Source organism: Sabethes cyaneus, chromosome 3, assembly GCF_943734655.1.
Source record: "Sabethes cyaneus chromosome 3, idSabCyanKW18_F2, whole genome shotgun sequence".
Lineage (NCBI taxonomy): Eukaryota > Metazoa > Arthropoda > Insecta > Diptera > Culicidae > Sabethes > Sabethes cyaneus.
This window is the reverse complement of record NC_071355.1, coordinates 107,681,001-107,695,781: the sequence shown is the minus strand read 5'-3', so window position 1 is coordinate 107,695,781 and position 14,781 is coordinate 107,681,001. Positions and strand designations below refer to the sequence as shown.

Sequence of the window (14,781 nt, the reverse complement as noted above, 5' to 3'; positions counted from 1 at the left end):
ATGATTTATGTACAACACAGGTTATTTTGTGGCAATACGAAGTTTGTCGGTTCAACTAGTATACCTATAAAGAAGGATTTCTGTCTGTCTGTCTGTCTTTCTGTCCGTATGTTCCTTATAGAATCGAAAACTACTGAACCAATCGGCGTGAAAATTTGCATGTAGAGTTTTTTGGGGCCAGGAAAGGTTTTGGTGATGGTTAGAGACCCAGAAATTTGTATTTCATTTGTATGGGACCCCTTTGCCCCCCTCCTAAACAGGGGAGGGGTCTTATTTCATCATAGAAAAAATTTCACGCCGATTGGTTCAGTAGTTTTCGATATATATATATATATATATATATATATATATATATATATATATATATATATATATATATATATATATATATATATATATATATATATATATATATATATATATATATATATATATATATATATATATATATATATATATATATATATATATATATATATATATATATATATATATATATATATATATATATATATATATATATATATATATATATATATATATAACCGTTGGGTATTGGGAACTGACAAACCAACTTTTACACCGACATATTTCCAACGTGTAGATGATAATAATTTTGAGATTTTGTCAAATTTTCATTTGCTGCTAATGGCTTAATGCGGTTGTTAGATATACACGTTCTCTGAAAACACGGTGTTTATCGACTACTTTAAACGTTAGAACGTTAGATATATATATATATATATATATATATATATATATATATATATATATATATATATATATATATATATATATATATATATATATATATATATATATATATATATATATATATATATATATATATATCTAACGTTCTAACGTTTAAAGTAGTCGATAAACACCGTGTTTTCAGAGAACGTGTATATCTAACAACCGTATTAAGCCATTAGCAGCAAATGAAAATTTGACAAAATCTCAAAATTATTATCATCTACACGTTGGAAATATGTCGGTGTAAAAGTTGGTTTGTCAGTTCCCAATACCCAACGGTTGTATTGGTAGAAGTTACGTCGTGTCTTGTCTTATAAACGCTACTGATTGTTAACTTATTTTTTTGTAAAAATGAATTCGACGGCTTAAACAGCGCCAAATTGCGTCTGCTGCAGTTGATTTTCTAATTATAGGCAATGTTTAGTTAAAACCTTCCTGAGAACATAATCGTTACACCACCAACTATATTTTAATTGATGCTGAAATATATCATTGTTCCATTTAATGCACTCAAACCTTTTTTTTACTTTAGGAATTCGTCCCATTATCATCTTGTTATTCTGTATGCTGGTTCTTAAGTTAACCAATAATTTTTTGACACTCAAGCATATTTCCTTCATTACAATCAGTGGTTCATTTGGGATTCCTTGATAATTTAAAATTCAATTCAATATTGTGATATGTACTCGATGTCAATAGGCATATGATTTTTGTTTTAAATAGATTTGTAAATTGATGGGTAAGAATTAGCCGAAATAATTGCATTGCCGAATCTGTAAAGCTGTAATTTGCAAATTGCTTTAGTAATAATTTACTGACCAATATAGCTTCATTATTCCACAAAATGAATTGAATTGTTAATTTTATTTCTAACCGTCTCGTCAAATATGTGAAAATGCTAATAAAAGTACATACACATTTGCTTTAAATCCATTTTTGCTCTCTTGGTTCTATTGGTGTTTCACGCGCTAAAATAATTTCACACAGAAGCGTAATTTTGTGAGATTTTATACACTTTTAAGGGGTGCATTTTGTTATGAACTGTAGTAAAATTTTCTTTTACGTCAGTACTTTTACGATAGATTTGTTGCTGAATTGCTGGAAACTCTATTTTACTACATATGTTGCATGTATTCTTCATTTGATGATCAGGAACTGGCAATTTAGTCAATTTTATGATTAAACCATTTGTAAACCTGTATTGGATCTTCTGGATCAGCATACGATGTAAAAAGACATATACCTAACAGTTTTGTGTTGTTTCATAAATTCGATAAATGAATACACGAATTAATTAAATGAGTGAATTTTTTTATTGACGTTTTAAACATGTGCTTAGGTTTATCAATAAGTTGTAACTTAATGATGTTATTTTCAGAATTTGCAAGGGCACAAAAAGCATTGTTACATGTGGCGATTTCAATGAAGGCAACCACGTGTTTATTTACCAGACGAACCGTGAACACGGTAACGGCGCTGCTAAAAATCAAACGATGATCGCAGCAAACACTGTCATGGCGTTTGCAATGCGCTGTGGATTTTATATGGAAAAATAATTTTTTGAGTTTTCTAATCTTTCAAGTTAATTTTTCCATTTTTCTCGCCGTAAAAACATAGCGGTGGGAAAAATGAACACAATAAAAAAAAAAGATGGCGTAAATCGGACGCTCCGTTCTCAAGTGATGCGCGGTCAAACTTTTACGCTCCTCTTTTATATATAAGAATATATATATTGTTCACCTGAGATATATATTTTGGCCAGCCAGCAATCATTAATTTTCATAACAAAAATAACAAACGTACTGACAGGAGAACTATTTCTAATATCACGGAGATATTGCTAGATTTTCTCCTCCATAATTTAAAATATCAATGAAACTTACGTTTACGTCCCGGATTATGCGGGACTGTCCCGGTTTTAGATGGCTTGTCCCGGATTACTAAGCATCCCGGAAGGTGTCCTGCATTGATTATTTTTTTAATCGAAAAAGTTTCTAAGCATGAAACATAGGAAATTATGTTACTGACTTCTCTTCATCTTCAGCTTTCGCTTCATTATCCCCATCTTCATTTCAATACCGGACGAACCCGGGGTCAATTTGGTGCACTCAGCTCTTTTGAGGTGAACTGAAGTCCATTGTCCATTGTAGCATGCATGCTGAAACTGCGTCAGGCTATCATGGGACTTAATGAAGGGCAAAATCCGCCTGGTGGGGCACCTACCCCTGTGTTTCTCCGAATTCTTATCCGTCATAATACACTGGTTTTCACACGGATGCCAATGAAACATCCCTTGCCAAGTCATGACCTTTTATCACGAAACCATCCACAAAACCAATCTCGAATCTGCTACAAACCCCACCGCGAGCCAGAGCATGAAGAATTTAATTCCTGGGTCTGGCTGAAACAGGCCTTCTCTGAATCTTACCCATCATCGAGTCAAACACATGCATCGCGTTTCGTCACCACCCAGCCGCACAGCCCATGAGACCGGATTCTAACCTTTGTTTATTGTTTGATGCTCCCCACTTGCTCGGTAACACTTGTAGCCATTCAGAGACAGATTCACCGCACAGTACAGCGGTCAGTATTCAGTTTTTTTGCCAAAGCACAATCCGTGATGCTGAGATCAGCCTTGGCTTTCCGAAAGACCCTCAACCGCAGTTAACGATCAAGAGTTCAACTCCAACGTCTGGCCTGCGCCTTGCGGACAGCCCTGAGAGTTTCCTTGCATCCCTCAATTACTCACGCCACAGCTCTTTTAGGATGATCCGTTAGTCCCGCCAGCTCCCAATCCGACGCTGATGGATTCTGCAGGTGACTGCACACAATTACTTTCATTTCTCCTTCTGTATGATGAATATCTCGATACCACGTTACTTTTAAACTGCGAAAATAATATACCGAGCAAAACTGTTTACAAATAACACAATGCTACCAAAAGCTAGCATCCACGGCCACTGGGAGCGCCGCTAAGGACTGTATCGAAAAGTCTTTAGCAACGTCTATCCGTGAATAAAAATAAAATACGATTATTATTTCAATTTTTGTTTTCGGTTTATTGAAGATCAGTACGACTTGAAACAATAACATGGCTTACATGAGTCAAAATATTAGGTTTTAAAGAATGAGCATACTTTTGATGAAACTCCTCCCAGCAAATTCTGCACACTAGCTTTTGTGCATTTCCTGGATGCTGCTGTTCAATTTTTCTTGCATTACTCCATGCTTTGGAAAACTGTTCCTTCCCGCCTGAAGGTCCTCTTCACAATCGAACAGTAACAGCTCTGGACAATTTGGTGGATTGATGTTTTTCTCGACGAATTGGATATTATTATCTGAATGGCACTGTAGTACAGGCTTCGCGCAATGTACAGATGCCAAATTCGGCCAAAAGAGAGGAGGAGACTTATACTGTTTGTAGAGTAGCCACAATATTTTTTACAATTATTCATCTTTGTAAATTTGAGCATTTATTGCAGACTTTGTAAAGAAAATATGCATCGCAGACCACAAGTACAAATAGCATACCATATAAAAACCTCCAAAATTTTCCAGCGTAATCGTACTGTCGGTATCGTCCACCACCTCGTCCGCCGATTTCGTGTAGAATTTTGGCCCTGGAAGCGCTTTTGAATCCTGTTTGACGTAAGTTTCGTCGTCCATATAGATGCACTTGGTGCCGTAGTCTATTATCCGTTTATAGTTACCGTGCCGTTATTTAGGCTCGAGATTGTTGCTCTTCGGACACCTTATGATTCTTGTATGTCTTTACGGAGTTCCTGATCTTGATTCACTGAATTATCGCAATGCTTGTTTTAAGTATTTTAACCAAATAGGACGTTGTTACCAATCGGTGTCGTTTAATATGAGTTATTACTTCAGAATCTACCGGGGGGTAACTGGAACCAGGTTTTCTTCCGGACCAAGGCAGATCCTTTAAGGATAACTCTTCCTTATTTATAGATGATATGTTTACGCTTGTGTGGTACACATTAAACTGTATTGCGATTTAGTTGATAGAAAACACCGTTTTCAGTGCACCAAGTGTGCAGAATTTTTTTTTCTGATTTCATGATCAATCCGAGGCATAGCGAAAAGTAAAAAAATAATCGAAATAAATCAATTCCACAACTTTTTTTTAGATATTTAAACAATCTTTTGCTTGCAAGCACATAAAAATTACTTCACCCATTTTTGAGTAAAATCATTTTGAAAGTTGCTAATTACTTTTCGATACAGTCCTTATCACCAAAATGAAGTGCCCAATTTCTAAACGGTCCCATCTTTACTACCGAACCAACTTAGCAAATAAACCTTTCAATATATCCCGCATTCATACAAAAAAAAATCTGGTCACTTTACCTTAAGTCGTCCTGAAAAAAAGTGTATTATGTGGCTATGATTACTGCCAATATTTTTATTTATTAAATGTTATAGCGGGATTCCATGCTAAATGACGAAAAAATAACATTTTTTTCAATTTGTTATTTTTGATTTAGCTGAAACTTTGCATAGATGTTCTCTTCAAAAAAGATGTCATTTTATCATATCAGTTATTTTTTTAAGATCTCGACTGCTTTTTCAAAAGGGCCTAACCAAAAATGGTACTGTTGAATTAAATATTTTATAATGAAAAAACGGTTTGTTTAATTGAAATAATTTCTTCAGCAAATAAAATTGCCTTTCTAAAAGTATGGATTTTAGGCATTTTTACTTAAAGTTTAAACGTGAAAACCAAATCTATTCTTGCTTTTAATAAATACGTTGTTATTTTTCATGCAAAAATCCACGAACAAAAAGACAAAAACGAAAGGAAATATTTTTGGCCGAGTTTCGAAAATTCCACTGTTCCATTTCTATTTCTATTTCGTGCTAGAAGCGTTAACTCAACTCTTACACTCATTTTTCGAGTTTTTCAGGCTGTAGAGCCCACAGACAATTAATTTTATAAAAAAAATTAACTCATATCCTACAAATTATTTTTTTGCCCTCCGATTTTTCTCCAATTACCAAGTGGCGGTGACAAAAACTTTGAAAATGATTTGCAATGGCCTTGTAATATTTTGAAAATTTCAAGTTTTTTTTTATTTTCACCAAAAATAATTTTTTACAGTGTATAACTTTTTTAAAAGATGCGTATTATAATACGGTACAACATTGCTGAAAATATCGTTTCAATTCCATAAGCCGTTTTAGTAATAAATCCTGAGAAAGGCGGTGGGTGGTGTTGTACGCCCACCGCGATTTCTCGTTTGCCCATTAACCAATAAAGTTGATATTTGGTATTTGACTAGCTTATACTAGGCTCTAGCAATATACCAAAATTCAAATTTATTGGTTAACGGCAGGGATGGTTCGATCACTTTGACTCAATTTTGATTCATTTGACACTACCGTCTCAGCCGAGCAAAATTTGACAAATTGATGTATGGAACATTTGTAGATAATAACTAGATCTACAATTTTGCAGAATAAAGTGTTGTTGTAACTTTTGTAGTTACGGTGCTACAATGCTAGTACCTCATTAGTAACTAAATGAACATCAATTTGTCAAATTTTGCTCGGTTAGGACGCTACTGTCAAATGAATCAAAATTGAGTCAAAGTGATCGAACCATCCCTGGTTAACGGACAACTGAGAAATCGCAGTGCGCTTATAGCACTACCCGTCGCCATATTCGGAGGATTCTTGTACTTTAGGTCTATAGGAACTATTTTTAAGCAGATTTTTGACGTAGGACTACGTCTTTGTTTACTATACTGGGACTGGGTAGCACTCTGTGAAAACGAAAATATAAGTGTAACGTTTGAATGAAAGATTTCAAATGCTAATAACTACTAAACTACTGAACGAAACTGAACCATTTATATATCGTTGGATAGATAAAATGACCAATAATTTTATGAAAGGGATAAGAGAGCAATTTCATGGAGGGCGTATAAGGGGGGGGGGGTCTCTTGCAAATGAAGCACAAATTTTCTCAAAACTCGAGAACTAATCAAGCAAATGGAACCAAATTGTGGCATGTGGTAGTTTTAGAAGGTGTGATTTTTTTCTATGGTGTATTGAAACCCCTTCCCCTTATAAGAGGGGGGGGGGGGGCTCCCATAAAAATGAAATACAAATTTCTTCATAACTCTACAACTAATCAAGCAAATGGAACAAGATTTGGCATGTGGTGGTTTTAGAAGGCAGGAATTTTTTTTATGGTATACTGAGACCCAACCATCTATTAACAGGGGGTCTCCCATACAAATGAAATACAAATTACCTCAGAACTCGAGAACTAATTAAGCAAATAGAACCAAATTTGGCATGTGCTAGTTTTTGGAGGCATGAATTTATTTTATGATGGTTTGAGACCCCTCACTCCGGTGGTAGGAAGATAAGGACCCGAATACAAATAATACAGAAATTTTGGCGTATGTGCCATATTTTCTGCTATGTTACAAGCGGTAAGCTGTGAAAGTAAACTAGTAAAACCTTCTCGGAGCAAAAGACAGTGAATCGACGCCGCTCATTTACGTGTCTGCTGCTATTCATATCAAAAGAGGACATTCGAATGCCACGTCATATTTGCTATGAACGTGCTTTGGCTTTGATGTTATTTGTAACCAATGGCCCTTTTAAAGGCCACAAGCGAGTTAAAGCAAGATTATTGAAACATGTCAAGCTACGCAGAATCATATTTAATACAATAATCTGAGACTGGTCATTCATTACTGTTTCAACCTTTATGATGCACACAAGTGATTTTTTTAAAGAAATCTCTATGTCTCCAAGGTGTCAGATGTTGTACTTATGAAGCCCCGTCCATGTATTTTCAAAGCCACCATTGCATTCATTGAAGAATTAAATCTGAATATTTCGCTCTTCTCTTTTAAACATTCACTTAAACAATGGCACTCACAGATTATTATGAACATACATATGCCAGAAATGCAGTTAATATTAGTCCTTGATCTAATGGTCTGATATAGTTCTACGTCACCGTTTCGTACAACCCTTAGGGCTGTATATCTTGTAGTTTTTGAAGATTATGTTAAGTTATCACATCCCATAACATTAAAAATGAAAGAATATGTATACAATACTGCGTACAATCAGTAAAATTATGCACAACTATGAAAATGTAAGGAGACGATTTGAAAGAAGGTGCAAATATGGAGAAGCTACATGCACCACTTCATCCCTTTTCTTCTGAGCACTTTTTTGACAACATCAAATGCTTTGGCTTGTGTGTAATAGGGTAAATTAACCATTAGTGGTCCAGTTAGTGCTTGAGTAGTTTTCTTCCACGAATTATTTCAAACTGGTAACGCTAAAAACGCAACCGATGGCACTTGCAATACAAGTAACTTTCGATTAAAACTATAAAAATATCATTCTATGTTGCAAATCTCTATATCTATCTCTATATTTCGGGTTACAATAGGATAGCGACCGGGTCCATTATAAGAATTCTAGTGCATTTTGCATGAAGAGGGTCTGCTACTGGCGACATTTCGCATTGTTAATCATAAAATGGACCCTAGCTTGTTGAAAATGTCGATTTTAAGGCGTTAATAATTAAATTCAGCTAAAATCTTATAAACTGACCTGTGTGGTATGTTTAGTACTTTCTGTTTCATGTCATATATCCTCCTAAATAAGAAGCACAAGCTAATAAACACCGAAACTGTACCCGAGGTCCATTACAGGTAAAGGGTCCACTATAAGTTAATTTACCCTACATAGCCCTGCTGAAATACAGCTTTTACAGCTCTATGTCGATTATCTCAAATCAACAGCTCTATCTCGTTCAACAAACACTGTGTTGTCTGAAGTTCAAAAATGACATTGGAAGCATCAAATATTGGAAATTTTATAGCTGAACCATCAGTAACATCGATCAATTGACCGAAGCGTTCGCAGAAGCAGTCAACATCGAAATATTTAACTGAGGACATAGACTGAACGAAGCATGATTACTCCAACTATTCTGAAAACATATGCCGTGACATAAACTAACGTATTAGAAAAGGATAAAATATTGATTTTATCGAAGCTAACAATGTCTTGGTTACGTATAAACAGTTAAAGGCTATAAAATATATCGCAATGCGTGTTAATTAATTCAGAGAAATTGATATAATGGAGACTATGAAAAAAACACGCAAATCTGCTACAGCCTTAAAAGGGGAGTCCAAAGAAACAGTTTATCAATTTTTTGAGGATGATGTGAGCCGTGCTAATTGGTCAAAAGATTGCGTTTTTGCACATAAGCAAGGAAAATCCCAAGCCATTAAGAAAAGGCTGCTCATATTGACTCTAAAGGAAGCCTAAAGTATACCATAAGAACTTAACGCCTTGTGTAAGAATGCAAGACAATTCATGTAACTCTAAAGTTTCATTCTTTTATTTATGTATCAGAAAATACAATCAAAGTGAAACTCTATTCAAGCATTTCCTAATACTGCTGTTGAAACAAATTAGGGTAGAGAATCCATATTTCGCCAGCTTGATGAATCCAAAGCCTTTTTGAATATTTTTAGTAGACTTAAAAGAAATTATATGACGAATTGGTAAAATTGAGGACATCAATTTTACCAATTCGTCAAAATATGGCTTCTGGCGAAATATGGATCCTCTACCCTATACTGTAAAAAAACAGAAAGAAAGGAAGTGGTTCATTTAACTGCTCCATATTTGCATCGTTTTTAGATCGCCTCATAGATCGATTCATAGTTGTGCATAATGTTATTGCGTACAATATTGTATACATATTCTGTCGTTGTTGTGGGATATGATAATTTGACATAATCTCCAAAAAATTACTTAAAAATAGTGCCTATACACCTAAAGTACAGGAATCCAAGGTGACTCTTGACTAACCTTGCAAGAATCCGAATATGGCGACGGGTAGTGCTATAAGCCCTCCGCGATTTCTCAGTTGTCCGTTAACCAATAAATTTGAATTTTGGTATATTGCTAGAGTCTAGTATAAGCTAGTCAAATACCAAATATCAACTTTATTAGTTAACGGGCAAACGAGAAATCGCGGTGGACGTACAACACCACCCACCGCCTTTGTCGAGTTTTATTACTAAAACGGCTTATAGAACTGATACGATATCTTCAGCAATGTTGTACAGTATTATAATTCGCATCTTGTAAACAAGTTACACACTGTAAAAAATTATTTTTGGTGAAAATAAAAAAAACTTGAAAGGGTCTAGCCGGTTTTCCATACAAAAAATGCTCCCGAACCTAATTAAATTATGCAATGATTTAAACAAAGTACTTGACTTGAGGAGCATTTTAGCAAATTTTCAGGTCATTAGATGCCATCTTGAATCAGTAATGGCGGCTAGAGTGAATTTCAATTTTCGCAGTTTACTCCGAAACCAATTAGGCCATTGCAAATCATATTTAAAGTTTTTGTCACCCCCCCCCCCCCCCCCCCCCTTGGAAATTGGCTTGAAAAATCGGGGGGCAAAAAAATAATTTGTAGGATATGAGTCAAATTTCTTTTTATAAAATCAATTGTCTGTGGGCTCTACAGTCTGAAAAACTCGAAAAATGAGGGTACGAGTTGAATTAACGCATCTAGCACGAAACAGAAATGGAAATTCGAAGAATGGAATTTCCGAAAATCGTCCAAAAAAATTTCCTTCCTTTTTGTCTTTTAAACTCCTTTTTGTCTTTGTTTGAATCATTGCATAATTTGATTAGGTTCGGGGGCATTTTTTGTATGGAAAACCGGCTAGACCCTTTTCAAAATATAACTTATTTTCCCTTAATTCGCCAGCAATGAAACTTTCAGAAAAAGTAGTGTATATTGTTACCTTTAACATGTCAAAAAATAAAAATTTAAAAAAATGGGCTTTTTTAGATATTTAACTTTTTAATTTAATTTTGATTTTATTGCCAGCAAAAAAAAATTTTTTACGGTGCGTATATTTTTTTAGAAGGGCAATTTTATTATCTACAACTTTGATGAAGACGTCATTTCAATTAAACAAACCGTTTTTCCAATATAAAATATTTAATTCATTAGTACCATTTTTGGTTAGGCCCTTTTCTAAAAAACAGTCGAGATCTTAAAAAAATAACTGATATGATAAAATGACATCTTTTTTTGAAGAGAACATCTATGCAAGTTCTCAGCTAAATCAAAAATGACAAAATAAAATCGTTTTGCGAAACTCCGTGGAATCGCTCCATAGGCTTACAAATAAATAGCATCATGTAAAACATTCTACAGTTGAGGTGTAGCCCTATTAATCCAGATGTTGATTTAGCTTTATTGTGGCTTATTTTAAGCGAACAAAATGTTTTTTATAGCCAGGTAGCGGAAATATATACATGAAAAAAAAACACATTCGTTACCCTAGTCATCGTTCAATAGACTACAGTATTTTTCTCTCATTTAGGTGGCATTCGATAGTAACGGAGATAGAATGTATGCGGAATATGACGTAGTCAATGTACAGCTTTCTACATCATTATTAACCAAGAAAAATATTGTCGTTGGAAGCTTTTTTTATGACGCAGAAAAAGGAAGAATGAAACTTAAAATCAATGACACTGCTTTAATATGGCCAGGAAACACGGAGAAAAAACCAGAGGGAATTATGATACCAACACATTTGAAAGTTTTGACTATTGAAGAAAAGCCCTTTGTATATGTACGGAAACTTTTGGATGATGATATTGATTGTGAGGACGATGAAATTGTATGCCCCCATTTTAATACTACTGACGGAAACGGTGATATTCCTTGTATATGTTAAAATGTATTGCTAAAATTAAATTTGTGTTTATTTCAGAAAAAGATTTCTGCTGCAAAGGATATTGTATAGATTTGCTTAAAGCATTAGCGCAACGTATTAACTTCACCTTCGATCTAGCATTGTCTCCAGATGGCCAATTTGGTCATTATCAACTCAAGAATCACACGACTGGTATAGGAACGAGTGTCAAAAAAGAATGGAACGGTTTGATAGGCGAATTAGTTATGGAAAGGGCGGATTTGATAGTAGCACCTCTAACTATTAATCCTGAACGCGCTGAATTTATTGAATTTTCAAAGCCATTCAAATATCAAGGGATTACAATTCTTGAGAAGAAGCCGTCCAGATCGAGTACATTGGTATGTTGACATCTTTTTCACGTTATTCCAAACAATAAGTAAAGTATGGTTTTCAATTCACAAAAAAAAACTCAAGGGTGCGTCTTCCAAAGCATACATTTAAGGGGAAACCGTAGGTGGCTAAAGTTATTGTGTTAGTGCGACAAACACCATACTGTACATCTTATGTATTTGTTAAAAACCTAAACGTTTATTTGAATATTGCGTTAGAATCGGTTATATATATTTCAAATGGCAGAGCTTCCAGGGTGGCCACTCAGTCGGGAAAATCGGGAAAACCGGGAAAAAGTCGGGAATCACTAACAGTCGGGAAAAAACCGGGAAAAAGCCGGGAATTTCACAAATAAACCGGGAAATACAGTGGACCCCCGTTCGTTTGAACGATTCCTCATGCAAACTAACGGGGTTACTTTTTAATTTGAACAACTGGTAACCCGAAATATGCTGAAACCTGTGTGAACTGGCCGCCCTGATCTTTGTTATTGTTTTGGTGGTTTGTTTTAGTTGGCAGTTGCAAGTGCGAATATTGCATTTTCCGATCGGATTTCTCTCTTAATCGTTAGGAAAACGAAATGTGAAACCGATTAAACACGCTAGGTCAGTACAAACGAATCGAACAAATGATGTCATGTTGAGAATGACATTTGAACCATTTTTAATTTGCACGTCGTGCAAACCAACGGGGTTCAAATTAAAAAGTGTTCAGATTAAAAATGGTCAAACGAACGGGGGTCCACGGTACCCGCACGAGAAGTTTTTTTTTTTCAATAGCTGCATTTTTTCAATCAAAATCTTCAGGGAGCCTTTCAGGTTTTTTTCATCTCGCCACTTCAGTTTGAGTTCAGCTCAGTTCATTCGGCTCACTTCTTCGGAATTGTGATTTGAACCCGAACCCCGCTCCACTATCCTCTTGGTTCGATTAACAGCGTCCAATTGACCGAAGTGTGTTAGTTCGGCTGGTCAATACGTACTTCGTTTACTTACGAGTTAGATCGACACCACACTAGCAAATGGCACCTTCACTAGTCGTTCACCGAGCGGAAAACAAAATATTCCAAAATCTTATGGAGACTTGTGAGGCATTATTAGGGGCAAGTCACCCATAACCGGACACTTAAGGATTTTGACATATATAAAAGCAACACTGCCTAACTTCAGTTTTTTTCACTGGAAGATTAATATAGAAAACTATTTTCCAATAAAAAAGGATACACGTACTTGAATCACTTATGAACCATTTTAGAAGCGAAATGAGAAATCGATAAAAATCATTACTTAAAAATTGTGTCTCCCAATACCAGACACTTATCAGAAATCATAATGTAAACCAATTAAGGACTTATATTTCTGAATAAAACATGCCGAAATGTTTAAAATCTCTTATTGCTTGCATACTTGCATACTTGAATGAAACAGGCTGCTTTGCTTTTCCCGTGTAAATCTTATGGGAGAGTTTGCTCTAACTCTTTTATTCATACGGCCTAATGGCACGTGTCCCACCCCAGTGTGGGATGGAACCTTGACACCCCAGTAATTAACCTTCTAACGGGCAACATAGAAAAAATAATGTGAACAAGCTAATGAATATTTTTTCATGAAATTTAACTCAAAATTTGATATTCATGCAAAAATGCATGCATATCATACATTTTTTCACGAACTTATCCGCTAAAACAAACTTGCATCCGTTATGAACCATCCCGCGAGTAGGAGCTTTGAAAAACTTGATCCCCGATAATTGGTTGTAATCGACTTTCGCATAAATTTCTCCTCCATGATCCATTGCGCTTCCTTAGCACCTAGTCGTACAACTTACATGCCCGAATTCTGGCCTGCTCGGCACCACCTGTAGCCTTTCAAATTCGCCGTACAGTGTAGCAGCCATCTTCAGTTTTTTCACCAAATCAATCTGAGATATTGGGATTAACCTTAACTTTCCGAAAAAAAAACTTTCCGAATGATCTTTACCCGCATGACGATCAAGGGTTTCACTCCCACGTTTGGTTTGCACTTTGCGGGCAGTCGTGAGAATTTTCTAACATATTTTGTTAAAAAGTTTTTGATAACTCACGCCTCTATAACTTTGGGATAATCCAGCAGTTTTGCCTGCACCTGAGTTGACGCTGATGGATTTTGGGGTTGACTGTGTCAATCATTTTTATTTTCTCCTCTTGCATGATAAATATTTCGGAATCACATTAGTTTTAGACTACAAAAAATATAAATCAAGCAGAACTGTTTACAAGCAACATAACGCAGTCAAAAACTTGCATATACGACTGAGAGCACCGCTATCGCCAAAATAAATTGCCCCATTTCTAAACGATCTAAGCTTAATTTATTTAAATTGAACAATTATCTTTATCAAGACTTCAAAACGGTTTCTCAAACGGTCAAACAATTTTAAAGTAATCCGACCAGTTGAAAAATTTTTCGGTCGGGAAAATCATACATAAACCGGGAAAAAATCGGGAATTTGAAATTTGAAATTGAGTGGCCACCCTGAGCTTGCAAACATAAACACAGCTGATCCGCAGCCAACCGCACCGACCGACTACGAACATCCATATTTCGGTTTGTTTTCTTCATCAAGGCATTCTGATTCATTCAAGATTTGCAGCAGTAACTGAATGCATAGAATTTTTGATTCCTGGTCAGCTTTTCGTTTGTTTACTTCACTTTAAGCTTATCGATGCACAGTGGTCCAATCAGCGAAATTCGTGATCGTGTGATATTGCGCTTAAACGTGAAGTTTTTCGCATATAGTATCTTTAGGAACATTTCATGGTATAACAAGCCCCTTCTTGTGAGAGAAATCTTTGGGTGATTAATTCCCTTAAAAGTGAGATAAGAAATTTATTTTCTCGTACATTCGAGATACAGGTTTG

The 14,781-nt window shown here is 35.3% G+C and overlaps 1 protein-coding gene across 1 annotated transcript in view; it reads left to right on the top strand.

Moving 5' to 3' along the window:
• LOC128744160 (glutamate [NMDA] receptor subunit 1) overlaps positions 1 to 14,781 on the top strand; it is a 209,103-nt gene that overhangs the window by 102,435 nt on the left and 91,887 nt on the right. The window contains exons 9-10 of the mRNA XM_053840967.1: positions 11,175 to 11,511; positions 11,571 to 11,893. Of these exons, the coding sequence (XP_053696942.1) occupies positions 11,175 to 11,511; positions 11,571 to 11,893 (660 nt within the window). The remainder of the gene's footprint in view (positions 1 to 11,174; positions 11,512 to 11,570; positions 11,894 to 14,781) is intronic.